General features: G+C 40.9%; 1 protein-coding gene across 2 annotated transcripts in view; it reads left to right on the top strand.

Moving 5' to 3' along the window:
* The window catches only part of klf7b (Kruppel-like factor 7b), a 60,350-nt gene that overhangs the window by 13,233 nt on the left and 19,749 nt on the right, over positions 1–27,368 (top strand). For both annotated transcript variants that reach the window (XR_001963877.2, XM_018702722.2), the window contains exon 2: positions 22,399–23,050. Coding sequence is in view for 1 of the 2 variants with exons in the window: in XM_018702722.2 (XP_018558238.1) it covers positions 22,399–23,050 (652 nt within the window). In the remaining variant the exon portion in view is untranslated. The remainder of the gene's footprint in view (positions 1–22,398; positions 23,051–27,368) is intronic.

The following is a 27,368-nucleotide window of genomic DNA, read 5'->3' as shown; positions in this document are numbered from 1 at the left end:
ACAGCTAATGGTCTGATAAAGTCACTTGGATCCTAAAATTCACACCCACACACACACACACCCACACACACACACAGTCAGTTTCTGATATGGCTTTACATTGTACTGATGATTACATGTTACTGTGCAGAACATAATAACTCAATTAATCACCGTGATGTGATTTGGCTCTCTCTGATAAATTCTCATTACAGATAATGAAGTGAATGAATTTAAACGAGTGGAACATAAAGGAAGGGATCAGCTGCTGTTGTGTCTTAATGGATTGACCCTTTCTCTCTTTTTGTGTGTGTGTGTGTGTGTGTGTGATGGGGTGGAGGAGGGATGATGTGAGGGATGAGGTCATTGTGTAGTGTGAGCATGCGTGACTGTTTGTGTGAGAAACAAAGGCGGATGGGACTGTGTGTGTGTGTGTGTGTGTGTGTGTGTGTGTGTATAAGTGATGACTTCACTTGTTATGCATTTATTTATGATCAGTGTTGCACCTCAAGCAGTGTGAGTGTGAGTGTGTGTGTGTGTGTGTGTGTTTGTGTATTTCTTTAAAGGGAAAAGACTGAAAAGAATTAGATTTTCTGGTCTGTTGCGGTGATTTTTGACACTAGAGTCAGTACCTATAAACACATTAAACTGTCTTTACCATCAGAGCATGAAGAGTTAGACTGAGTATACATGTTAATGTTCACCTACTAAAGGAACAGTGCATTTGTGTGTCCAGTACAGAGCTGCAGGACCACTTAGAACATGTTTAGCAAAGCTTATCACAAAGAGAAACAGTTACCGTCAAAAACCCCTTTACTCCGGTATGAGGCTTTATTCACCACTATGTTCCATTATTCCCTCACACGGCCAGAGACACCACCCGCATGAACCTGTGCTGGTAAAATGTCTTATTGTTAAAAGAGAACAAGGAAAATGTGATTTCTTAACATTTTGTTTCGTGTCTGTATCTGACTATGAATGTGCAAAAACATCTGACAAACATTTCCTGGACAGCTTTATCATTCAACTTCAAACTTGTCACTGTAGCCACATTTTTATCAGCATACAGTTATGTTAATGAAAGCAGCGAGGAAAGTCTGTTTTTCTCTGTTATTAAGCACAGAGCAGCAGCATGTGTGTACCAGGTGATGTTGTGTGATGAAGCCTTAGTCAGGGCACAGATGTGTTGCACAGAAAATAAGTCAGTGTTTTTGGCTTTTAGGTTTTGTTCTGCCTGTGCAAATGTCATGATAAGATATGTATAGTTCAGAGTTGTAAAGCAGCACTTTTCTACTTGGCTCAAGTGTTGATTTAAAGCCTCTCTCTCTGGTTCTCTTTGGTCTGTCAACAGCGTTGTTGACTCTCTGTCTCTGATACTATCAGCAGATCCTCTGCACACTCTCCCTGTTAGCTCTACTTTTTAAATGCACAGCAGAAAATAGTTTCAGGCCCTCAGAAAATAAAGATTTCTCTGGCTGGGGAAGAGGTTCTGCACGGAACCATAATGACTCGGAGACCCCTCCCTGGGAGCCAGCAGGTCCACACAGGATCTGTTTAGGATCAACTGAACCCAATGATTTTTCATTTTATTTACTTTCTGCAATCATCTGCTATGGACTCATGGACTCAGCCTTTTTGTACTGCCTGATGTACTGTACGTAGACCCAACATATCTTTGGTCGCCCTGACCGCAGTCCTCCCTGATCAGCTACGTGCCAGTCAGCTGATGGTCACACAGGACAATATTCCTTTTCCCATATTCTTCTTCTTGTCTATGGTGCAAACTAGTGTGAGAAGAGTGAAATTCCCACAAAGATGAGAGCACAGCAGTTTGCACAGATCGATGAATGTGGACAGTGCTCCAGTCTGCAGAGGAAATGGTGCTTGGACAGGTGTAATAGGCATGCCAAAATCTTAACTTGTGCTTTTGTGGCTTTATACCTGACTGCCATTGATGTGAATCCCTCTGAGCTGTTGCTAAGGATTTTACCCGCCCTCATATTTGTATTTCTTGAAACATTTGACATTTGACTGACAGTCAAGGCCTGAAATGGACGTCACCCTGATCTGAAGAGGAACTGTTCTTGACAGACATTTTCTATAGTGTGAGCTTTAAGTTATGACGTTATATGTTCTGATGGAAACAGGACACATGATACACACACACACACACACGTGCACACACACACACTCACACACTCTGTAACAGAGTTGTTGATATGACTTCGCATTGGGAAAAGGTGATGATCCTCCACTTCTACACTGTTATTTCTGTCTGAGTGCATCTAACTCTATCATTTTCTGTGTGTGTGGTGTGTGTGTGTGTCTCTCCCCTTTGTTCTGCCATCTCTCTTTCTCCTCCCATATCTCATCACGTCTTTGTCTCAGTGTTGTTCACCGTGCCGGCTGCTTTCTTTGGCCCTCTCATCGCTCTGAGCAACAAAGATTAGCTTGGCGTGCATGAATACACACACACACACACACACACACACACATACACACACAATCCAGCTTCTTATAACAAGCTGTTAACCCCCGTTTATAAGTGTGGCCTTTAAATCAGCTTGGTGAAAGGGAGTGTAATCCCTGCCGGACGATTTAATGGTAATCTCCATATCCTGATTAGATTACACACACACACACACGCACACACACACACACACATGTTGACTGCAACGCTCCTTGAGGACTGAAGTGAAAACTAATTTGAACCCAAATGAACAACAGATATCGTCTTCTCTTTTTATCCTCACCCTGTCGTATTGTATATATTTTGCTGTCTGTGTTACTCACACTGTTGGATGTATCTTTTTTTTTTTCCTTCATGATCACACACAGTCAAGATTAATTGATGATGTCTTGTTATCTTTTTATAGCACCGTTGCCTTTATGTTTGTGAACTGACAGTGCAGAGTGATGGGAAAATGTAGGAAGTCTTTGACGCCAGTGATCGTAGAAAGTGGAAGTAGAGGAGTGTATCCATGCCTTTATATGTCTGTATTCAGCTTTATTTTTAGAACTGTCTTAGCTCAACAACCCTAATATTGCAAAACAATTTTTAGCTTTTTACATCTCTTTTTACTGAACTTGGACTGAAGCGTCCCAAAATGATGCTTTCAGATTCACATGGCAACCAGGGTTTGAATTTATGACTGCAGGGCTTTTCATGCAGACCATTAGAGCTGATGTGTGAACATATCAGAGTGAAGGCTGCATCCAGACCAACAACAGCCCAGTGTCCAAAAAATGAATCATAAAACATTTAACTGCAGCCTCTTACTGCATTGGCACAAAGTTGGTCCTAGCACAGAACGTAGAGTTGAATGTGGCTCAGCTGTCACTGCAACACACAGCTTTGGTCAGTCCAATATAAGTGTACATATAACTCCAGTGTGTATATGATAAAACTATCGCTGCTATTGTGATAATTTATCAGACATTCATTCATAGTCTCATTAGCTGTTGTGTAGTACGCTGACGATAAATCCTCAGACTCCTGCATTGATCAATTAAACTGGGATTGTGTTAAATCCCTGAAACCTGTACCAGCAGCAGCACATGTACATCAACCCCTTGTGGTTTTAGTCTTCCACTGCACTGTGACTGTTTAGCTAATGTGAGGCCAGGCTGGAGAGCAGGGTGTCAGTGGTTAACCCAGTGGTGATGTGAGGGTACCTGAACACACCTTGAGTACATGTCTGCATCTTTGCAGAAGGCTGAAGTATTGTGGGAACTGGTGTCTTTCACTCTTAGTTGGTATATCATCTGCTGTTTGTACTGGTCCTTTTATTCTTATTTTACTTTTTTTTTTTTTTTTTTACAGATATTTCCTGTTAATTTTTGCAGTGTACAAAGCAGCCAGATGTACAGTCATGCCACAAGAGAAATGGAAAAACACTTCCACAACTGAACTGATCAAATTATTCCAATAGCAACATCTAAAACTCTAATCATAGGGTCAAGTCTGTGGTTAAAGGTAAACAGACGTGTTATTGTCATTCAAATCTATTTATCTGCTGTGTTCATTAAATTCAATCTACTCCATCTGTTCCCGATAAAATTAATGACCACAGAAGTCAGTCAGATTTTTTTGTGACCTGTACGCATGGATCTGCTGATGCCTGTTGTCGGTACACATTCAACGCACACAGGCACACACGCACGCACATCATACACATACACACGCACACACCCTGCAATCATTAAATGAATGTATTCTTCAGACTGCAAGCCGTCAGCAATATACCAAGAATACGTCAGGGGGTAAAAGTCAGCGTGTGTGGTGTAGTACACAGCCTGTTCTCACACACACCAATACACAAACACACACACACACACACACACACACACACACTGACATCATATATATATCATATATGCATACACACCATCATCATTCGAAACATCATTTAACAGCTCGTGCTGTCTGTCTGTGTTCAGACGGATGTGTGGGTGATAAAATCAGCTTTGTCGTTCAGCAGCCATTTAAAATAAATGATCGTCACTAACAATAACCTCATTTAACGGGATGAAAAATGGCCGACGAGCGACAGTTCACCAAATAACTGCCTGGTGAGCTAATGAGCTCTCTGCTAGTGTGGAGATGAAAATAGGAACGTGGAGCTGCAGCTGGAAAACAAGGACTAATAACATGTCTCTGCTTTATTTACTTACTGAGTGATTTATGTAGACATATTTGGTGTCTAACTACAGATCAGTAACTGCAGATTTTATGTAATTGTGCAGTGCTGCACTGGGGGCTGTGTCTGCATTTAAGATTGAGAATTAAAATTTGGCCACATGCAGTAATTAGGATGGCTGGCTTTGCCTGTGTCCTCTCCCTGTTTTCTGGTCTAACTCAGTCCATGTACATATAATAAACTTTATATTTTATATTTTCTTCTGATGTTCTCATTTTAATTTGCTAATTTGTTAACACCAAATATGTGAGCAATTAATTAGAAGAATAGAACAGAATGCCCTTTATTGTCATTATACTAAAAGTACAACGTGATTGGAATTAATTCAAGTAATCCCACCTTCTTAATGAATTTAACATGAATTTGATGACTGATCTTCCATCCTTCTGTGTCTTTGTCTTGGCTATTATTCAGTACTTTGATATTATTTTAGTTACATCTTTTATCTGAGAGTTCCACAAGCTCAGTCATTGCAGTTGTGATACAGATACCCTTCATAATGACTGATATTTGACCATTTGATATTTGTTGTTAGTTCTGTTGTCATATGAAACACACCTGAACACCAGGCTGTAAATCTATTTTTTTTTACATTGGTTCATTTCCAGACCATCATTTATAACTCTATAGCTTGTTTGTTTTTTGTTTTTTTTTTTGTTTTTTTTTTAAAGCAGTCGTTCTGCTTATTCAAACTTCTCTAACAAACTGTAGTAGCAGCCCAACAGGGACCAGTGGGATAAATAGCTTACGTACCTGAACCTGACATCTACAAAGTCAGCAGCTCAGGGAGCAGCAGGATGGTACAGTCACAGAATCGGGGTTACGGCGTTGGGCGTTGTTACATGTAGCGTCGGTCCTGCCCTCTGACAGCATCTGCAGACCTCAGGTGGAAAAAGCCTGATGCCTTTACTTTTTCTCTGTGACACCAAGACTACAAAAAAAAAAAAAATGTCCGTGAACTCGGCCGGCCTGCAGGACCCTCCACAGGGAGACAGGATGGTAAAGGCCGTACTCAACACAGCTTGACTGACCTTAAACTGGATTCTGCTTCATCACACACACACACACACACACACACACACACACAGTTATAGATGGGTTGTCATATTGTCACATGCCGTAGAAAATGCAGCAGTAATATCAGCATTTTCCAAAGCAGGATTCAAAGCAGCGCTACCTGCTGACAGCAGCTGATACTGAAGTAAAACTCACCTCACTTCACAAAGCACAAGTATAAAAGTAATCAAATATAAATTTGCATACTTATCATGATTGGACCAGCTGCCATGCACACACCGCGGTATGTCTTTCATACACTAAATAAAGCCAGAAGCCCCCTGTGGATTTGGATGGGAGATATAGTGTGCAAGTGTGGGTGTGAAGAGTGTGTTTGTGTGCACGTACATTCACATGCATGCTATCTCCTCTCTGGCTAGTTGGCAGGAATGCAGTCTCATATCTCAGCATTAACATAATGTTCTACTTCAGTGGGTTCATTGGGTTCAGTGCAGTGTTGTTCAGTCAGGCTGGTGGATACAGAAACCATCTCTGAAGGACACTATATTTTCTCTGTGTTCATGTTATTAAACTTGTTTGTTTTTTTTTTAAATATGCACAATATGTGCTGCAATAATTATAATTTTCTTTGAAAATATTATCACCATGCACATGTGTATGTGGTGATAATGTGTGCATTATAGGCAAGATCACTGCAGTGTCTCCACTTTCTCTGATCACTTGATTTTTTATATTTAAAAAGATTTCATGATGTGTGTGAGTCAGTCAGTAATGCAGATTTTATGAACCACTGGCTTTGATATTTGCCTTTATAAGTAGAGGAAGCTATACTGAACTATTTATACTTTTTTAACCTTTCAAACCCAAATTCTGTTAGATTTCCACAGTAGTTTATGTCAAGTTACACTTTTCCACACTCTGCTGTATGTATACTGTATATTCTATACATTTATATACAGCATATGTATGTATCCATAAGCTGTGTATACAGTTGATACAATGTACTTACAAGGAGACACGAGAAGAGTACATTCTGTAACACACTCAACATGAGTAAAAACTGAAAAATTCTTTTAGTTTGTGCAACAACAATATTCAAGTCTCTTATTGTCACAAATGTAAAGGTGTCAGCTCTGGCTGTAAGTCATTTCTAATATGAAGTGGAAAAATGATAGTGCTGCATTTAAAGAAGTTCAATCCAAATTGTTTTTCTCTTTGTCTGTGGATCCATGGAAGGACTCATTTCTAGGACATTTATGGGACATTAGACATTTAAAAGCAGCAGATGATTTTTGTCAGTGATCCTGAATGAAATTTTATAAATCCAATAAGTTTTTGTCATTATGCTCAACTCCGGTTAAAAAAAAACACAACCACATGGAAACTGCACCAAAGTAAAAGGTGAATGGTCTCCATTTTGTTTGTTTGATATTCATCTCCAAGACATTTCCCAAAGCAATAATGTCAAACCTGTTCACAAATGATGGAATAGCACCAATTGAACTGGACCAAAGGAGACTGGGGGGGGGTGGTTTCAGACCTGGTCCCAGAGTGTCTCGGCCCTGACAGATACGGGAGGGGACAAATGAGACAGTGTCAATATTGAAACAGGTTAATGGGCTAATGAATGTGGAGAGTTCTGCCTAATGTTCCCAACAGAGCTCCTAGCAAAACCATTAAAGCACTTTTATATGACCAGACAGGCACAATGCAGTAACTCGATTTATGGGGTACTTTCATGGTCAATTAGGAAGGAAGAGAAAGGCCTGATAGTGGAGGTTAGTGTGTGTGTGTGTACACTCTTCTGGCTGTCAGTGTGTGTGTGTGATATGAGCTTATTAGACAGGGTTACGCCTGTTGTTGTCCATATTGTCCTGAGATACACTCCTTCGTGTCACTGTGATCAGCTGTAATCAGACTGAACAATAAATATTCTGTCAATCAAACATCATCATATCTGTCATATAAGAGGTGGTTATAAGTGACTGACTGGACAGTGGCTAATATCAGTTCAAATAGTCACCTGGGAATGCTCCAGACCTCAGTGTGTCCAGGCTGAATAATAAAGTTTGACATTACTTTTATGAAAGCAGAAGCTCCCTATGGAACCATCTTATCACCTTCTTTATTACCTTTTACACAGCTGACTGCAGGTGTGGCCAAATGTCCTTTCATCTTCAAAAAATTTCAGATGACTTGGCCCTCGGGGGGTCTTATATGAAATGACAAAGATCAGACCCCGACAGATGAGGTTGGCCACTTGAATGTCAACACAGGTAAAACCAAGGACTTAATCATTGACCTGAAAGGAAATATCTGGCTGTTCCTGTTGACATGAATTGGACTTGATGCTGTGTTTGAGAAGACTCCGTTCTCCAGTCCAGGTTGTCCTGGTTTCTATTATGGTGTTTTGTAGTCTGTGCTGTTTAGTTCAGTTGAATCTTACTGTGGTTTTCGCCCTCTGTATGATTCATTCAGGCAGATCTGAACGCAGCATTCGTATTTGGGTGCAGCCTAAAACGTGGTTTCGATCCGGTCATTAAGTCTTGACTACAGCGTGGGCAGATAGGATCCTTCTTTAGGATTTGCTTCCTGTGCTTATTTTCTTGCTTTGGCCTCAGATTTAGATGATTTACTAATTTGTACTTTCTAATAGGTGGTGTTGGAGGACATTTAGGTAATGAAGTTAATTAAATCTAAGGTATTTGTGTTTTGTTGAGCAGGGCATGGCTGAGTTATATAAAACCTCACGGTATGATAGAGCTAGCATGGTGTATTTTTTGATCACTTCTGACTCTTTGGTTTTTAGTCTTCTCAAAGAAACAAACAAGACACACCAGGCCCTAATGTTCTTTCGGGGCAACAGACTGATTGGGTCTATAACTGCCGTGACTGCTGAGGTTGTTTTGAAGGAAGACCAAGAGGCAGGGTTCAGACTTTCAGCATGTGTATAAGACATGTTTATTGACTAAAAAGATCAACAGGCACTCCACAGAACCCTTCAGAGAATCCATTATACCTCTCTGTGTGTGACATCTCTGAATGAACTGTGATGTTGGTTGTGTTTTTACATTTGAATCTGAGCTGTTTGTTGATATGGGCATCATATTTATAGATATATATCTATTATTTGTACAAAAAAGGCTAAAGGTTAGCCATATCTACCTATCTATCAATCCATTCATCAGTAGTGTTTTCTCATTTATGATAAGCAAAATTGATCCCAACTGTTTAAGATTGTGATAACATGTATTTTTCATTGTGCTAAGCCGATAATAGCCAGGAACACTGTCAGCCGAAAAGATATTGCATCGTCCGTTCATCTCTGACAAACCATCAACATGACCCTGACATTCATTAAATCTTTACTGGAGGTATACTCAACCTAGAACACACTTGTGCACACACACAACCTTCCTCACGTAACATAAACATTAAACTGCACCCTGTTTAATAGAAACACTAAACTCTCTAGTCTCTCTAATGTAGATTCCCTCAGAGAGTTGTGGCAGCAGGCAAAGTCAGTGGAGGATATTTTTAGTTTGCAAAAAACAAATCTCATTTCTCTCCTCTCCTTTTCACCATACACCAATGAATGAAATGGTTCAGTGATTATAGCAGCAGTTCAGTGTGTAAGCCTAATGACTCAGTGAAACCATGACATGCAACACAGTGTGGAGCCTTTAATGTGTTCATTTTAATGTTTAGCAAATTAACATCTCATTGTAGGACGACAGATGTGATAGTGCTTTCTGACCACGGTCTGAGTTAAATGGATATTTACTATTGCTGTGAACCATTAACACCATGTCATATTAACAAACATAAAACCATTTCTTTTTAAACAGAATGCTAACAAACCCTCACGGAAACTGTGGTTGTTGAAAGCTGATAAAAATAAACATAATACCCTTTGTCTTAAGTGATGAGGTGTTTGCATTTTACTGTCCTATCCAGTGGGAAACACCCAGGCGAATTTCTACAGTGTTGTGGCTACTATGTTACGGCAAACGGCCAACATACTGAGCATCTGCCTTACTGATAAATCCAACAAATGTAGAGCAACGTTATCAATTATGTTTTTGTCTTTGTAATGAATGTTGTCCAATATTTTCTCTGTTTGCTGTTGGTTCATTTGGCATTTCATGCCAGGCAAGGTAGCATATAGTTACCTTGTAGCTTGTTGTTAATAAGAAAAATATTCCTTAATGAATCTTACCAAAATTCACAGTGGCATATTTGTGAAACCTTTTTCCAAATGCCAGCAAACAAGTCTCTTCATAAATCACACTTGTACTGTGTTACTGTTACATTAATTATGAAAACATTAAGTATTTACAGCAAACTGCAAGTGGTTAAAGCTCAAAAATATATAGAGACATCTCCTAAGACACAAATACAAATGAAAGAAATACTTATTTCTCTTCCCAGTGTGTTAGTGTTGTGATTGCTTGTTCCATCTGAAGGCAAAGTTTCATTTATTTATACGATCACATGCTGAGTGTTTAATAGAAGGCTGAGATTGGGCTGTGGGGGTTGAAAGTTTATGTGTTTATAGTTGAAGCATTTCAGGAGATGTGATTAGCAGTTGTCAAAAACTGTATGTAACTAACAACAGGCTGTGACATTTCTAAATGAATTCTCAGTGGGTGAATTAAGTTTTCACAGATCATTGTAAGGTGGGCCAGTAAAAATGTTTCTGTCAATAATTTCTTTATTTCTTTAATAAGGCCTATTTTTGTGTTACACAACCAAAAACTTTAGTGGTTCAAACCTAAAGAATCATGTCATTTTTATAGTAGGCATGCCTGCATGATGCTGGATCTTTGCATGTGCAAAGGAAATCCAGTTTTATTAATGTCTGCATCAGGCCAATTGATTATTGAGCAACTTTAAGGAAACAGAGAGAGCCACGGTACAAATAGAAATCCAACACAGCAGAACCCACTTTCTTTGCATATTAACCAAAATTGTTTGGTTTACATTTTACATTTGGTTGACATCTACATCGGTAGGTGTGTGCAGTGTTTCTCTTTTGACTGATTTATTTACTGGTAGGTGGTGCAGGTCAGATTATGTAGAACTAGTTTGACAGTGGCAGAAGAAATCTGCTGCCTGCAAATTTGAGAATGTAAATTAAAAGTCACTTCCACGAGGTGCATTTTATCTCATTTGAACGTCATCGTGTCGCCTCTGTTCATGCTGGTCTTTGTCCTCTATCAGCTTTTATCAAACCACTTTTTGAAAGTGTCTCTTTACCTCTCACATTTACTCCCATTTAAGTTTAGGAGTCAATGGTTTCACTAAAGTCAAGTGTTTAACATTCATTTTTATTCTGTGGCTATCACACTATGGCGTGAATGGAAGTGAACAAAAGCACTCAAAGTAAAAACCACTCAGCACTTCAAGTATCTCAGATAAAAACTGTGTTGATATGAGAAGAAAAAAACTGAGCTCTAATGATCCCTGTGTGGGGAATAAAGTCACTGTAGCAGAAAACTGAAATCAGATGCAGCAAAGACAATGAAATATAACTAAGAATGTGTTAGTAGGAGATTTTATTGTATCCCCTGAAAATATTAAACACAAGAAAAAGTTAAATCGACATGTTTCATTACTGTAACAGTGTTCGAAGTAACAGAAGGAGCATCAAGCAGAACGTATGTGGGCAAAGAACAAAGAGAAAAAGCGCATTTTCCATTGTTTTAATTATTAACATTAACAGAATAAACCAAATATTTCAAGTGCATCAGTCACATAGGAACTGTGTCTAACACAACAGCCTGGTATTGCTTTCATTAAGGTTATAATATTCTGTTACTGTTCAAGTTAAAGCACTGAAAGTTGATATATATTTGACATAGATACCAACAATGGTTAAAAGTAAAGGACTCAGTGATACAGAAAATGACAGGATAGAGAGAAAGACCCATCAATGCACAATCTGACTGAGAGGTTAGACAGTCTGTGTGTGTGTGTGTGTGTGTGTGTGTGTGTGTGTGTGGATGGCAAGCCCATCATTTTTCCACCCTAGACAAATGCCTCATAGTGGAGGACAGGATGTCCGACATGACGAAATGACCTGAGAGAGTGAGAGAGAGAGACAGAGAGATAGAGAAACAAAGAGAGAGAGAGAGACGGGGGGGGGAGTAGCTTCATTAACAGAAAGCACAACAGACAGAGGAACAGATGATTCTGCCACAGATTTCAATCCCTCTATCTCAGCCAATTAATGAAATAGCTAGGGCGCACACACACACACACACACACACACAGAGAGAGACATTGCAAAGGGATGCAGAGAGAGAGAGTGGCCATAAGCCTGGTTAAGCAGTATTAAATTATTCTTCAAATTAAAAGGCCGTACCTGCCTTGTCCTTTTAGAGCTCTCGGTGTGTGTGTGTGTGTGTGTGTGTGTGTGTGTGTGTGTGTGAGATAAAGCTGTTAATTAATTTTATGTCCTTGTATTTAATAACCATGGACAGTGAAAATGTGTGTGTGCAAGAGAGAGAGAGAGAGAGAGAGAGAGCGAGGGAGGGAGGATGAGTGTGTTCTGGCTAATGTCTCTGTTGTTGGAGGAGGAGGAGTAAGAGAGGAAGAGCAGATGAGCAAAAAATCCACACAGACATATTTTCTGGCTCGTTTCTAGAATCTTATTTATCACTCGTCTGACAGAAGAGATTAATTCACCTTCGTACAAAACGTATCTGACTTTGATGTTAATGTTTAATGACTTTCTTTGTGTGTGGAATCGCAGCAGGATGATGAAAACAGGTGAGACGTGTGTTACATATGTGAGGAGTCCTAATAATCCCGAGACACTTCAGATGATCTGGTAAGAAACAGGAGGACGAGAGGAGATGAAGAGCAGGAGGAGGAAGGGGGAAGAGAGAATGGCAAAGAGGAAAGCGAGAGACAAAGTGGAGAGATTTGAGAATTGAGAAAGACGGGAGGAAGAAGAAGAAAAGGAGGGAGAGGAGCAGCTGACCTTTGCTTTATGAATGAGGAAGTGAAATGTGTGTGATGAAGAGAAAAGAGGAGGTGATTATAGAGGTTAGAGGGGGGAGGAGGAGGAGGAGGGGGTGGGTGGCTGCTCAAAGGCATGAAAACATAGAGAGAATACAGAGAAGATGGAAAAAGAGAGAGAGAGAGAGAGAGAGAGAGAGAGAGCGCAGTTACACAGCAGGAGAGTCTGAGTGCTCTCCACCATCAGAGACTGTTGATTAAAATTTCATTGGCTGAGGCTGGAGGTCGGAGGTGACGCTGTGTGTGTGTGTGTGAGAGAGAGAGAGCAATAAAAGCTCAGAGCCTCCTCTCTACATCACTCCTGTACTCTCACTCTCATTGGCTAATCATCTTTCTTTGTCTCTCATTGTCCAGAGCTCGCTTCTTTCTAATTGGCTGTCAGCTGTCAAACTGGTCTCTGTCTTATTTTGAAGGGGATAAAGCAATGATTTACTTCCTTTTAGTTCTTGTTTACTAGTCACCAGTTTACTTAGCAGTATACCTACAGTCATGGATACTGAATCATACCTGCTGATTCTGAATCAGTTGATTGATAGTGAATTTGTAAATGTGGCAATTTATTTATTTTGTTATCAGTTTAATGTAAATTAAAGTTTTGACACTAGTACCAATACAGATTCTGGCACCATAACCAAAACAATACCTCTCCAGTACTTAACTTTTAACATGTTAAAGGTGTGTATAAATGAAATGGAGCTACAGTTTGACTCTCATTGTCCAAACATGCCTTTGGCTTGTGTCGGTATACGTCAATGTTTTTGATGTTTCATTTGTTGTAGTTTGAGCAGACTGACCTTCTCTTTCTGAGGCATCCCAGTGACTTCGCCCCCCACCCCACCCCCCCATCAGGTCTCTTCCCCATTAACCTCTTTTATCGAAGCCTCCTCCTGCTTCTCAAATCAGACCTCACAGGAGGATCGCCTGTCGTTGGTCGTGCTGGTTTTTCAATCACAGGCGGGGTGAGAGGATACCTGAGTGAACTGACAGCATGCACAGGTGTTCACACAAACAACGGTGTCAGCTCTGTCTCTGTGGCAGCATTGTGTTGTGTCAGCTTCTTTATCACTGCTGCCAGTTGTCACTGTCAGAGTGTGTGTGTGTGTATGTGTGTGTGTGTGTCTTATAAGGACCATATTTTGGACAGGTTTATTATTCAGCAGTGTCTGTGTATTTGATGGTGTCGTGAGTTGTGTGGGTTTTTATTTTGTGTTCAGTAGAGGAAATGTGTGTGAGCAGCTGTGGAAAAACTGTAAGATGATCCAGGAACAGCATCTTTTACAAACTGTGTTTCAAGGCAACTATAGAATATTTTGGAGAAAATGTGAAGAAAGCTGAACGGTTAACAGAATCATGGGCGAAATGAAGAATATCATCCCTGTATCTTCAGTTTGTAAATTCACTGCTGCCTGTTGGTCAGTCGTGGACATTGTGGTGCATAACAAAGAAAGATAGAAGGAAACAAATCTATAATGAACCATCCAATTCCCCAAACCACACAAATTCAGATAAGTTAAGATTCTTTAAGACCTGTTTGGACCTGTCTCAGGAACCCTGGCGTCTTTAGCTGCTGTACTGAGAATTGATTGGGATGTTAAAGGATTCTTGCACCGCAACGACTCCTTTTTAGAAACACCAATGAATGCAATGAAACAACTATCAATATCATTAATGTTCAGGGAGGTTTCACTGGTATTGGAAGCAAAGGAGGGATGACAGTCGCCATCCGGCAGAATGATTTTGGCTCATTACCGTAGCTTGTCCTGGGACCAGTGCAGTGTAGGCATGAGGAAACTGGCATCTCCAAAACAGCAGCTGTTAGTTAAGCTGATAACTTTTGATATAGTTATATTTTAGACAGATTGAGTTGCTCTATGTCAGTGTTCATGCGCACGAAGCCAGGTCCACATCATGTTCTTGTCAGCTTGGTGTGGAAATACTTGACTGGCCAGCGGGAAGTCCTGACCTCAACCCATGCCACCATCTTTGGGATGAACTGAAATGTCAACTGTGAGCCAGACCTGATCGCTTGACATCAGTGTTGGACCTCACTAATGCTCTTGTGGCTTAATGGGAGAAAATCCCAGGAGCAAAGCCAGGCTATCAGAAGAGTGGAGGCTGTTACAGTGGCAGATTAATAGCCATGGTTTTGAGATGTCATCCTAAACGATAACATTAATTGAATGTTCAGGTGTCAGCATACTTTTAGACCATATAGGCAAACAGATGCTTCAACGCTCACCTTAAGTGTAGAAACCTCTGGTTGAAAACCTGCTCTCCTATTCCAAGGGTGTTGGATTCATCAAGCATTTTTCACATTTTTAAGGTTTGTACTCACCAAACTAAACAGTGCTGTCACAAACCTTCACAGCCTCACTCATTCACCTGAAGTCAATTAAAATTAATTATAAGTTTTTATTCATCATGAAGTTATCTGACAGTAAACACATGGAGATGTTAAAACAGTAAAACCAAAATGATTCTATTGTAAATTAATGTACCTAGTGCATCCAGTTTTTATCTGTTTTGTGACTGCAGTAACTCAGAGAGCTCCAGCATCTTCATCGGCAGCTTCACACAAACTGCACCTCAGTCTCAGACAACGCGTGCTGTGCAGCACCGATGTTTGCTCAGACATAAAGGAAGCAGCTCGTTGCCAATGGCACCCGTTTGATATTGTACACACTCTCGAACATGAGGCATTATACATTCACACACATCAGTTAAAAGTCATTATGCTCCTCTCATTTTTGCAAACACACACATCTGCCGTGTACACAGCCGCATCAGCAAATTAGCTGAATAAAGAGCCTCTTTTTGCCTTTTCTTTTGAGTGGCTAATTAGCCATCAGAGCTCGCTGAGCGGAGAGAGCGAGATCCATCAAGAGGTAGAGCTTCAAAGAGCAGTTTATAGAAGCCAAAGCACTTTAATTAGGACCTATTTGTACCAGAAAGTGAAGAGAAAAACATAATTTGAAGCCAAAAGCTGTATAATGTGGAGTGAAAATAAACACACTCTAATGCGCACACACAGATAAAGAGAGACAGGAACAAACTAAAAGGATTCGACAGGAGGAGATGAGATCCTCAGAAGGCGGCTTTTCTGCAGCGGTGTGAGGGGAAACTGATTCCTCATCCTGGAGTTTCCTGTTGTAGTCAGTAAGGTTGTCTCACTGCTGCAGTTAGATGAGTGAAAGAAATGTGAGGAAATGCAGAAGCTGCTCTCAGGTGCTGTGTTCTTCTTCATGTCATGTTTTTGACTTAGGATTCAAATATGAGTGTCAAAGATGTTTAAGGAAAAAATAGTTTATAAAGCTGTATCTGCTTTTGATTTCACCAACCAAAGGATTAGTTTCTATAACTGGGGATTTGTTTATGACCTGACAAGTTGTCTCAGTTCGTGTTAACATGAATCACAGTGATGAGCATAAAAGCATAATCCAGAGGGTTATCGGTGAAGCCATCAGGTGTGGACGCTAGTTTACCCATTAGTGAGGATATACAGTAAATATACAGTCGATAAACAGTATCACTGTTGAGCCCGTCAAGCAAAATCCCATTCTTTGATGAAAAGCCGTCATCCCCTTTTGATTGTGTACCTGAAATTCACATTTACATCACGTCTCCTGTCGCACTTTCCGCTGCTGTTTCCTCTGTTTGACTGATGTTATACATGTTTTAACCCTCAGAGCACGATGACAAACTCATATGGAAACCAAAAGAAAAGAGTTTAAAGTTTTAAGTGTGTGATGCCACAGTGGGTCTATACACAGACCTTTGTGTAGGAGAGAAAGGACTTTTAATGAGACTTGAATTCTGTGACAACTGGACATTGCTCCTGATTTTTTATTGGAAAAGCACAGGGATAGTTCTGGTAATATAAAATGTTTTTGAGGCTTTGCACCAGAAATAGAAACTGAGATGAAAACGAAATCATACAGAATCAAGAAGTTGTAAACGCATGCTTCATTTTCACTTTACTTGTAACGTTATTTAAAGTGACAGATTATCTAAACATTCACTGATTGATCGGTGCACGTTTGACGGGCTGAATCAGTTCTTGACTATATTTCCAGGCTGTGTAGAATCTCAAAATCTGGCAGCAGGAAAGCTGTTGATGTGTCAAATGTTGCTCAGTCAGTTGTTTATTTGGCGATAACCACATGTGAAGCAGATCATTATAGGAAGTGTCACTTTACAGAATCACGTAAATGGCTTAATTTCACCATCGTCCTAATGGAAATGTTGGTAATAGTCACATAACTCTGCACATGTAAACACAGACAGAGCATCTCCTGCTGAATCCACTTCAGTCTGTTTGCCGAGCTTTGTCCTCAATGATCCTTTGTCTGTCAAAAGCTCTTAGCGCTTCCATCCAGAGCCCTCTGCTCTCTGCATTCATTATTAATGGACCTCAGCAGGCTGAGAACACACAGACATACTCGCAGGACTCGCACGTCACTGGTAGCTATTTTAGACGAGATATTAAATCAAACACTGGGAATATAAAGGGGAAAAAAACGCAAGGTTTTCAACTGTTTTCAACTGTTTTTCTCTTCAGTTCTCTGTATGAAAACGCACTGCTCACATGAAATATGTCCTCAAACTGATCAAACACATATATAGTTGGTTTGACAAGTAAACCACATGTAGAGCTGCTGCACAAACATTTCAAGCTTTATATACAGTATAAATTCAACTGCAGCTGACTTTCGCCACTGACCCTACATCTGCTCTTGACCTTCACCTCTGATACATTGTATAACTCAGTCATGAAAATATTATATGAAATGAGTACATTAACTGCAAGTGCAGAACCTCTTTGTAGTTTCCTTTAAATGATAGAAACTACAGAGCCCTGGTCTTCCAGGTTTTGGGTTAGTGTAGCTGGTTCTACAAGAATTTCTTCCTCTGAATATTAACGCTTAAACTTTTTAATCAGAGTTCTGACATATTCTTTAGTACAACCAGGAGCAAAATAGTACACATCAAATTATTCAGTCTCTAACCAAGACAAACTGACTATTAAATAAATCCTCACCTCAGCCTCTGTGGTGAGATTGTGAGTAAAACTACTGAGGTGTCAAACTGGTGGTCCGATTGTCTGTAGGCTAATCTAACATTTGGCACCGGGGGCTTTCTCCCTATAGGCCAGATGTTCCTTCTGCAGCACTAAACTCTAGTTGACTTCTGTCCTAAAATTGTTTTGTTCGGTACCTTGTACCTTTGACTTTTTGTCAGTGAAGCAGATTTCCTTCAGCTCAGTCTCTCATTGTTCGTACAACCAGAACAGTTTCTTGTCTGTCCAGGAGTCCAAATACAGTCAAGACATTTTGTTATGGGAGGAATGAGAAGGAGTGTTACTGGTGTGTGTGTGTGTGTGTGTGTGTGTGTGTGTGTGTCTGTCTGTGTGTGTGTGTTATCCGATGTGACCTTTCTCCATATGGTGTGGGACTGAGCAGGGGGACAGGAGGTGAGCCCTACACATGCTATCAGTCTGAGTTGTTAGCCAGCAGCCGCTGACACACATATGCCAAACACACACATACACACACACACGCAGACACACACATGCACACAGACACACACGCTGCAGGCCCTACATGTCATTGTTACCTGATATTCATGGTGTGTAGGAGAAACAGGCGAAGGAGAAGGTCGTGTGATGTCAGAGACGGTGCGTTCACTGCCGGCCGTGGGTTTGATTGCCGTTCGCTCCTCTTCCACAGCCTCAGGCTCTCTCTGCCCTCTGTCCTCCCCGCCCACCTCCCCCAATCCTCAGCATCAGTCCAGCCCCCGCCAGGAGACACACAGACCTTTCTATTTTTGATTTCTAGTCCAAGTGAAAACAGTGGTACAGTATGCCAGTTAGAAATCACTGACAGAGACTATTTACTGTATCAAAGAGAACTAATGGGACTGTAGCTGTCTGAAGGTGATGAATAATGTTTATAACACACACAGTGAAATATAAAAATAGATTATTAATAAATTATAATATAAATGTTTTAGAAGGGAGAACTAATCTTATTTTCCTTGTAGCTCAAGAAATATTTAGTTTGTGTCCTGTGAGCAACAGCTTTAGTCCTTCAGACTAAAAGCATCATCTCCTGTAACATTAACATACCCGAAAACAAGTTCAGGACAAGAACTGGCACTAATGATAAATCTCAGTTCTCCTCTTGATGATTACATCCTCATTGTGCACAGAATCTTCAGTCTGTTGTGTGTTCAAAAATATTTTCCTTTTTGTCCCTTCTAGGGCTCCTTAGAAAAACAATTTCACGCTTTTTCCGGCCTGGGTTGTATTAGTGTTGTTGTTGAAATAAAAGTGCATTTACCAGCTTATATGTGACAAAACAGGCTCCCATGAATTGTGAATTGTCAGATTTGTGTCATATCTGACATAGGACTGTTATTTGTATTAAATCACATTTATTTATGGGTCTGTCTGATTGGTTGGGTGTGTGATGCCTTTCGAACTCTGTTGTAATGTCGAATCATTACATCATAATATACGTATATCATATATAATCAATAAGAATGAATTCAGTGTTTCTTTGAAACCCACGATTCACTCCCAGCAGCACTGACCAATAATAATGTGCCATAATCCTACACAGAACCAACAGTCAAAAATTTCTCAAAGATCTAATTAAAATCACACTTTCTCCCTATTCTGTTTTTAATCATTTAAATGGTTTTTGTGGACGGTTCCCAGCAGATAGAGCTGCCCATTGCTCTGAGTAGTCATTGAATGATTTTCTCCTCATTCTGCTACCCAAACCATGCAGCTCTGAAATAAGGATAACCTGATGGCTGTTTTATAATCCCCAGTATTGCTTTCCAGATGCATTAGCAGTGACTGATTTAATTTAAAAAAGAGATACAGTAGCCCCCTTTAGCATACCTATCTAGATATTGTATTACACATGGCAATTACTGAAATACAAACTCTAACAAATGATTGCATCAGTCTAGACAAAAGCCGAACCAGAAGGTTTTCCTCGCAGCACTTGTATCAGCTTTACAAAAGACATTGTAACTGGGCGTCGTCTTTGTTACATACTTGCTTATCATTTTCAAGTTTCCTTATGAAGTGCTGTAACTCCCTGAAAAAACATCTTTGATATATATTCATATGCAAATGAGAATCCTTAGGAAAAAGGGCATTATTTTAAAGGGAAAGGAGGAAAAAAATGAGGGAGAGGGAAGTTGAGCTTATCACAACTCAACAGATGTGCAGACTAAATGTGTTGGTTTCGTCTGTCTCGTCACTGAGACTGAGCAGAGCAAAGCCCCAATGCTGGCCTGTCTGAATGGACCAAGTCAACCAGCTGCAGCTAAGAAAAAAACCTTTGTATAGTGGCTGTAATTTGCTCCGATGACAGAGGTGGAAAGAGCCAAGGGATCAGGATGAGAACCTTCCGCTGCCAAACAAGAGGAAGTTCATTTTCCAAGCAGATACAGTAAAGGCACTATGCTAGGAGCCAGGTAGCTTTAAAGAAAGTGCTGAGTGGACAGTTACAGAGCTGTGGACTGGCCTGCTGTCTTCTGACAAAAACACACACACTAGTGTTATAAACACAGGACTTGTTTACTTCAGTATGAGGTTTCAGGATTTCACAAGATTTTAAGGTCATTTCTTCAGAGAACTTTCCTTTGATTCATGAGAGTTCTTGTCATATATACAACTTGATTTTAAACCCAGAATACAGAATACCATAGAATCATGTTCACTCTAATTTAGTGTTCTTCCATTGTTAGATTATGTGGTTGTAGAATCCTCTTAAAACTATATACTAAACACTGCCTAACCTACAGAATCATCTGCTCGTCTGTGTTTGAACATATTGTCTTAATGTGACCGGTTTGGTTTAACATTTTCCCACTGATTTGAAGTTTCACTGTGTAGTGACAGAGAAGGAAATTCATAGCATTCAGTCATTTTGTTATTTTGCTGCTATGATTCAGGGATGGAGTCTGCATCCTGTTTGTCTGATTAAGCCATGTATTGAACCCTCTGCACTGATGGATCGGGTCTGATTACTGTAGTAATGACATTTCAAGGTTACTGACGTTTAGAGAAGGCGCCTTTGTTTCAGCGCCTAAAATACTCTTAATGACGGCAACACACATAAGCAAACACATTTTAAATCCTGATACCTGACAGGTGTTTCTCCAGGGAAACAGGACCCTGCTTTGCTGTTGGTCAGACCAGTGGTCAGCACTGTTACTGCACAATGAAACTTCATAAAACAAAAAACATGCTATTTGTGGGTTCAGTGATGAATATAATTGTTCTGCAGTGTTAGCAGGTTCAGTCTGTAAGCAAAACACTACTGAAATCTGATGTTCAAACATCTGTTGTGAAAGAGTGAAAGAGCTATGTTGTTATCGCACATGTTTTTAGTTTATATTTTGTGTGTCTTGTTTGTCAAATGTGTCTTTATTTTCCTTGTGGGATGGTTGCAGAGTGAATTTTGATAAAAACCAGTATTGCAGGACCAAGATCAGCAAAACTATCCCTTGCAGAAGTGCAGTTGGTAGTTTAAGTGAGAGGGTGCAGGATTTACAGAGAACGAAAAAAGTTTAGTGAGAAGAGGGGTAGCTTTAAGGTTAGAAAAGTAGGTTAGTGACAGAAAGGTTTCTGGCTCAAATCCCTTGAGGCAATGTGGCAGGTGCCTTTGACCAAGGCACTGAAGGCCAGCAGACCAACAACTGTTATTTTGCTGTACTACTGCCAAAATCTAGAACTGTGTAGTTGTTGAAAAAAAGCACAGATGTTTCTCTTATCTCTGGACAAAGGTTGAATCAACAATTATTGAAATACTCATGTATTTTTCCCTGTTTCATTATCCTTATCTCCTTTCCTTCTCTTTTTTTTCTTTGTGTGACTTTTCCTCCATCACCTCACTCTCTTTCCTTCCTTTATCTTGCGATATAACTTCCATGGCTGGTTGATTTGGGTGAGCAGAGGGAAACAGGCAAGGCTTCCACAGTTCAGGGCTCCGGAGAGCTCGGCCAGGCAGCAGCAATCAATCACAGGCTAAATCCCTCCTCTCTCAGGACTGCCGTGTGCCAGGTGACATGGTCAACAGATGCAGAGAAATATAAAGCCCGCAGTGGGTGTTTGAATTTAAATAGACCAGTAAACAGGTTCTCTCCAAAGTCCTCAGCCTGAGGAAAACTGAATATCCCAATGTCAGAAGACAACAACTGCCCTCTTTCACTCGTACAAGCAATGACTGTTTTTGCTCAGTACCAAAGGTGAAAGTCATAGGACACTGTCTGACTGCTACAAAACCTCAAAAGGGTGAATGGGTGTGTGACTTTGACATGGGAGATTGTTGCACATGGACTTATCTCCATGTAGGTTGTTCTGGAAGATATTAACAAACAACCTCATTGTCCTTCATTCTTTATACACCTGTATGCATCTGACTGGATGTTACTAGTCAGCTGGTAGTTAAGTAGCCCAATTAGAATCCATGTTCACTGATGCATGAATGACTGATGGTCTATCAGATGATACAAGCCTGACTGAACAAACCTGTGTTCTATATTTGACTTGTGTTAAACAGGGACACTAAATGCCTGGAGTTGAAACAAATACTGAGCTGACGTGTTAAGTATATTTACATCTGACTCTGGGTCTATGTGTTTTCTTGTCTTGCAGACATGTCTAGAGTTGGAGCGGTATCTACAGACGGAGCCCAAGCGGCTCTCAGAGCTCTTTGATGAGGAGCTGGATTGTCTCTTAACACCAGCGTTCATGCAGGGTGGTGACAGTGATGAGGACTTGATGGACCCTCTCCTCCCAAGCCTGCCTGACCAGCCCAGCCCTCCTCCGCTACTTGTAACCCTTCCCAAGGTCCAGGCTAAGATCCTCCAGGTGCCCAACCCCAGCAAGTCCCAAGCAGAAGCAGGGACTGAAACCCTCACAACCAAGGAGCCAGTCCTCGGAGGAGTCAGCGCTGCGCAGCTTAGCGCTGCCGTTACATCCCTAACACCACCATCATCACCAGAACTCGGCCGTCACCTCATCAAACCCACACAAACACTCACTGCCACGGCAGACGGTACCTTAACTCTCAAATTTGTGGCAAAGAAGGTAGGGTTAGGGGCCGCTAAGCTAGTGGCAGCACGAGCGCTACCGTCCCCACCAAGCCGAGGAGGGACCCTCAGTGATGGTGAGCAGGGGGGAGGAGGAAGTCTGGCAGGAGATGTACCAGAGAACAAGAAGAGAGTCCACCGGTGCCAGTTTAATGGCTGCAGGAAGGTTTACACCAAGAGTTCCCATCTGAAGGCACATCAGAGGACCCACACAGGTAGGATCTTCATTACACTCTACTATTAAGTACTTTATATCAAGATGCTAACATTTTAAACTATATCAGCTCTGTACTCTAGCACTTTGGATTTTCAGTGAAACAGTAATTATGAGGTTACAGTGCTTACTCTAAGCTACAATTAGATGTTATTACCATTGATACTGGGTGAACGCTGTAGGACTTGTAGCCCTTTGTATAGCTCAGGATGTTTTGATCTAACATTGGATTTTTTCTTTCACATTTTAACATGGTTATTGCCCATGGACATGCAGGAAACCTGTAGGACATCTATCTGCAGTTGTGAGCAGCAATCATTTGAGAAACTTGACAGTTCTGTCATTTGTGATCGATGTTTAGGCAGTGCTCATGTGAAATGGACCCTATGCCCCACAGTTTTAGAGCACTGCAGCAGGGCAGCATACAGATATGGCAACCAAGGAGTTTTATGGCCAACATTGTAAATTGTAAAGTGAGTCACATTACCTCAATCCAATTGATCATATGTTTTGCTACTGAAGTCAAGACTGAATGGGTAAAAGCCTTGGAACAAGGCAAAGTATCAGCAGGAAGATGTGTCTGATGTCTGTGGGTCAGTTTGCTGGGGTTCAGAACCAACATTGTCCAATTACATTTGGCAGCATTGTAGTTAAACAAGATGTAGTGACTTAAATAATGTGCTTAAACCTGGAGCTTTGTTGAAGATCCAGCACATTTATATAACTCACCCTGTGAGCTGGTCAGGCTTCTATAAAAAACTACATGGAAAACATCCAATATTTCTGATATTTTAGTTTTTTAAAAGAGATTAGGGCCTCCCTTCTTCTTCTTCTCTTCAGATCATCCTCTAGATTTATTAATTTCTTCATTAGTCTTGCTACCAGCTCAGAGCCAAAAGGCCCTGCCTCAATAATTGCCTGATGATTGATAGACTAGTAGTAAATGACTTTGTGAATTCAGCCGTATCCAACTGGGTCTGACGTGCAGCTTTAGCTGCTAACTACAGCTGCCCTGTCAGTGACCCTCAGACAGAACACACACCCGGCTAATGTGTCCAGTGGCTGATAGCTGTGAGCTTCCTGCAGTGTGCAGGCATGCTTCATGTTGCTGAAGGAGACACTTGTGTGGAGATGAGTTTGACTGAGGCAGATTATGATGAATGCACAATTTGCGCTGAATACACTGAACTCAAAGCCAATAACAACAACAATAACAACAAACACACAAAGTGCTCTTTTAGTAGAGGTATTCATGTTTCAGGCACTGGTGAGGTATTACGGAGGAACAGATCCATAAGTATGACGGCTAAGGAGACGTTTACACTACACAGTGGGTTACAGTATTGAATAAGTTTTTCACAAAAGACAATCACTTTATCATTAGTCGTAACAATCAGCAGATAAACAGCAGAAATATGGCATTCATTTGATCGACCATGGCAGCGATTTCTATTAAAGCAGCAATAGTTGAGCCAGGTGACCATATATGAAATTAATGAAGGGTATGTGAGTTTTCAGGCTGTTGTCTTCTGTGTTTTTTGCTGGTAACCAAAGACCACACTCAGTGGTAAAGTAAATGACCAAAAACCTTAGAATACAGACTTCACGAATTGTCTGAAAATGTACATGATCATTCATATTAGAGGTTGCTTTGATTTAGTATTGTCACTACTTTTAAAGTGACAGGAACCAGTGTACGACTCATATGAACATTCTTAGAAATCCATTAATCTGTTTTCAAGTCGAAATGCTTACTGGGTTGGACATCTTTGAGTTACTGAGGCCTGAACCCATCACTTATCTGCAGCATGAGGCATGTGCAGACTTACCACCTGAAGCTAGCATTATTCAACTTCAGCTTTAACCACAGCATCATTTACAGTATCTAGAGTGGTTCATGGCCTCCAGTTGTCATCTTCCACTGTTAGCAGTTTCCTTGGTGTTCACCAGGATTACTGTACATACCCTGCAGACCTCCTCTGTATTAATACTGGCAACCTTGGCATCATTAATCCAGCGTGTTATAGGCTTATATGATCCCAGCAACCATTGCATGGCTTTAAGTACAGCATTACATTCCAGGGCATCACCTACCGTGGCCGGGGGACACCCACAGCTGTAGCTTTATCATAGCTAATCCAGAATGGAGCAGCTAGCTTTCTGGTAGCATGACTGCTAGCTGCAGTATCTTTTAATCTTCTGATGATTCTACAGTCGAGTCATGCTAACCAGCGATGGGCTTTTAAAAAAGCCCATTGCACCCTGAAGACACTGCAGCTTCTACACTGTGTGTGTGGTGTATAAATGTGGGGGCGGTGTATTCCCTCCCGATGTGTTCATTACAAGCACAGCACTGTGGTTTAATTAGCTTAATCCTCTTTTTGGGTTATTATGACTATAAATCATTGAACATACATGTACGGAGGGATTAACGTAGCCAAGACACAGGGAGGAGCTGCTGCAGAAAGTCTGCACAGCATCAATACACTTACTGTCACATAGTGAACACCAGAGGCCATTAGAAACATAATTATAGAGGTCTGTCAGGAGTATACTGTACATGTGCTGCTATTCCACATTATGTAGGTATTTCTCTGTTCATATCCAAAATTGTTTCTCTCAGCTGCAGCTATGCTGTGAAGTCAGGTTACTTTTCTCAAATGAAAATGTTCAGTTAGGGATGGGTTGTAACATTAATAAATGTATAAATTAATCTAGTAAATCTCTAAAGTCCCCAGGCAGAGCTGTTCTGAGTCAGAGCCAGGGATTTTTGGTTCTCTGGGTGTTATGTTTTTTACTCTCTTGGATCTGGTTGAATCTCTTAAATCAGTAGATGGCTGATAACTGTATCCTTCTTGTTATTCAAGCAGCAGTCCAACAGAATATACTTAACTACATACTTGGCACTGGATAGCAGAACAGATAAGTGGTTTTGGAAGGAGTATAAGAGTCTTGTCTTTCAAAAGTATTAGCTGCACTTAATGAAATTTCTGGGGGAGCGTCATCTCTGTTCGGCAACTTCCTCTACAACTGCCAACAAACACGATACAATATCTGAATGTGCATATGTTGTAGCTCATAGGAAACAACAGGATGGTGTGCTTCCATCACAGAAATCAGAGACATGCTTAGATATATTTACTCTTTTTCCCATTTTTCCAGAAAAAAAGAGTAAAACCTTAATAAATCATTCACTACTACAGCTGATGTGTAGCAGTGTTTTGATACAATACCAACAAGTCCTCCAATCTAAACGTCCATACACATCCAGATATTGCTTGTTCCTCCCCTCAAGTTCGACCCGTACGAGTTAACAGGTGTTACCAGAGCTGCATTGTCATGGTAAGGGTAATAAACATGCGGTTAAGGTTGCAGAACGCCTTGGTTCAGGAAGCTGGTTGTGGTACGGTCATGGATTTAACAAACAACAGTGACTGCTGGGTTCAAACATGTCTGCACTGACAATGATTTTATCAAAATGAATGCAGATTTCAGTCACACTGCAATGGTTTATGTAGAGTAAGTTTTAAGAATGGACCAATTGATTTTGGAAATCAGTGGATACAAAATATATATTCAGATGTATATATGATGTTATGCTTTTGTAAAATTGTTATCTGTGATTGGTAGCTGTATAATTATGGGCTATGTGGTGCATGGGTTAAAACACTGGTATGGTCACCCCAGCTGGAGTCTGAACTCAACCCCTGCTCTGACCCCATATTCAATAGGCACCACCACAGCTTCATGTGGATTCAGGAAAAAGCCCTGTTTTAACCCCAGACCTTCACACACACAAATACCTCCATACTCCCCTACACCCACTGACTCCAACCTCCAACCTGCTCTCTCTCTTTCTCTCTCTCTCTTCCTCCTGCTCATTCAGTTTGGGTTGCCAAGCAACTGCATCACACTCTTCCATAATTGGTTGGTGCCTGGTGGATTGTCCATGCCTGTTAATCTCTCTCTCTCTCTCTCTCTCTCTCTCTCTCTCTCTCTCTCTCTCTCACCCTCTCACCCTCCACCCCTTACTCACCCCCCCTTTTCTCTCTTTCTCTCAGTTGCTAGGTGACTTTATCACGCATCCTTGCCTTGCCGTGCTATAATTGGCTGGCGTCATGGTAGCTGTGGCGTCAGGCCCGAGCTGGCCTTGCTTCATTCCACCAACACTCTGTGTGTGTATGTGTGTGTGTGTGTGTGTGTGTTTAGAAGTGGGTGTGTGTGTCTGTGTGTGAGGGGGGGTCCTATTGAAGGAAGATGGGGTTCTCTGGCCAATTACAGAAGACGGGTGTGAAACGGCCGCCTGTCTGGCACCTGCG

This window comes from Lates calcarifer, linkage group LG1 (genome assembly GCF_001640805.2).
Source record: "Lates calcarifer isolate ASB-BC8 linkage group LG1, TLL_Latcal_v3, whole genome shotgun sequence".
Lineage (NCBI taxonomy): Eukaryota > Metazoa > Chordata > Actinopteri > Centropomidae > Lates > Lates calcarifer.
This window is presented reverse-complemented; position numbering and strand designations above follow the sequence as displayed.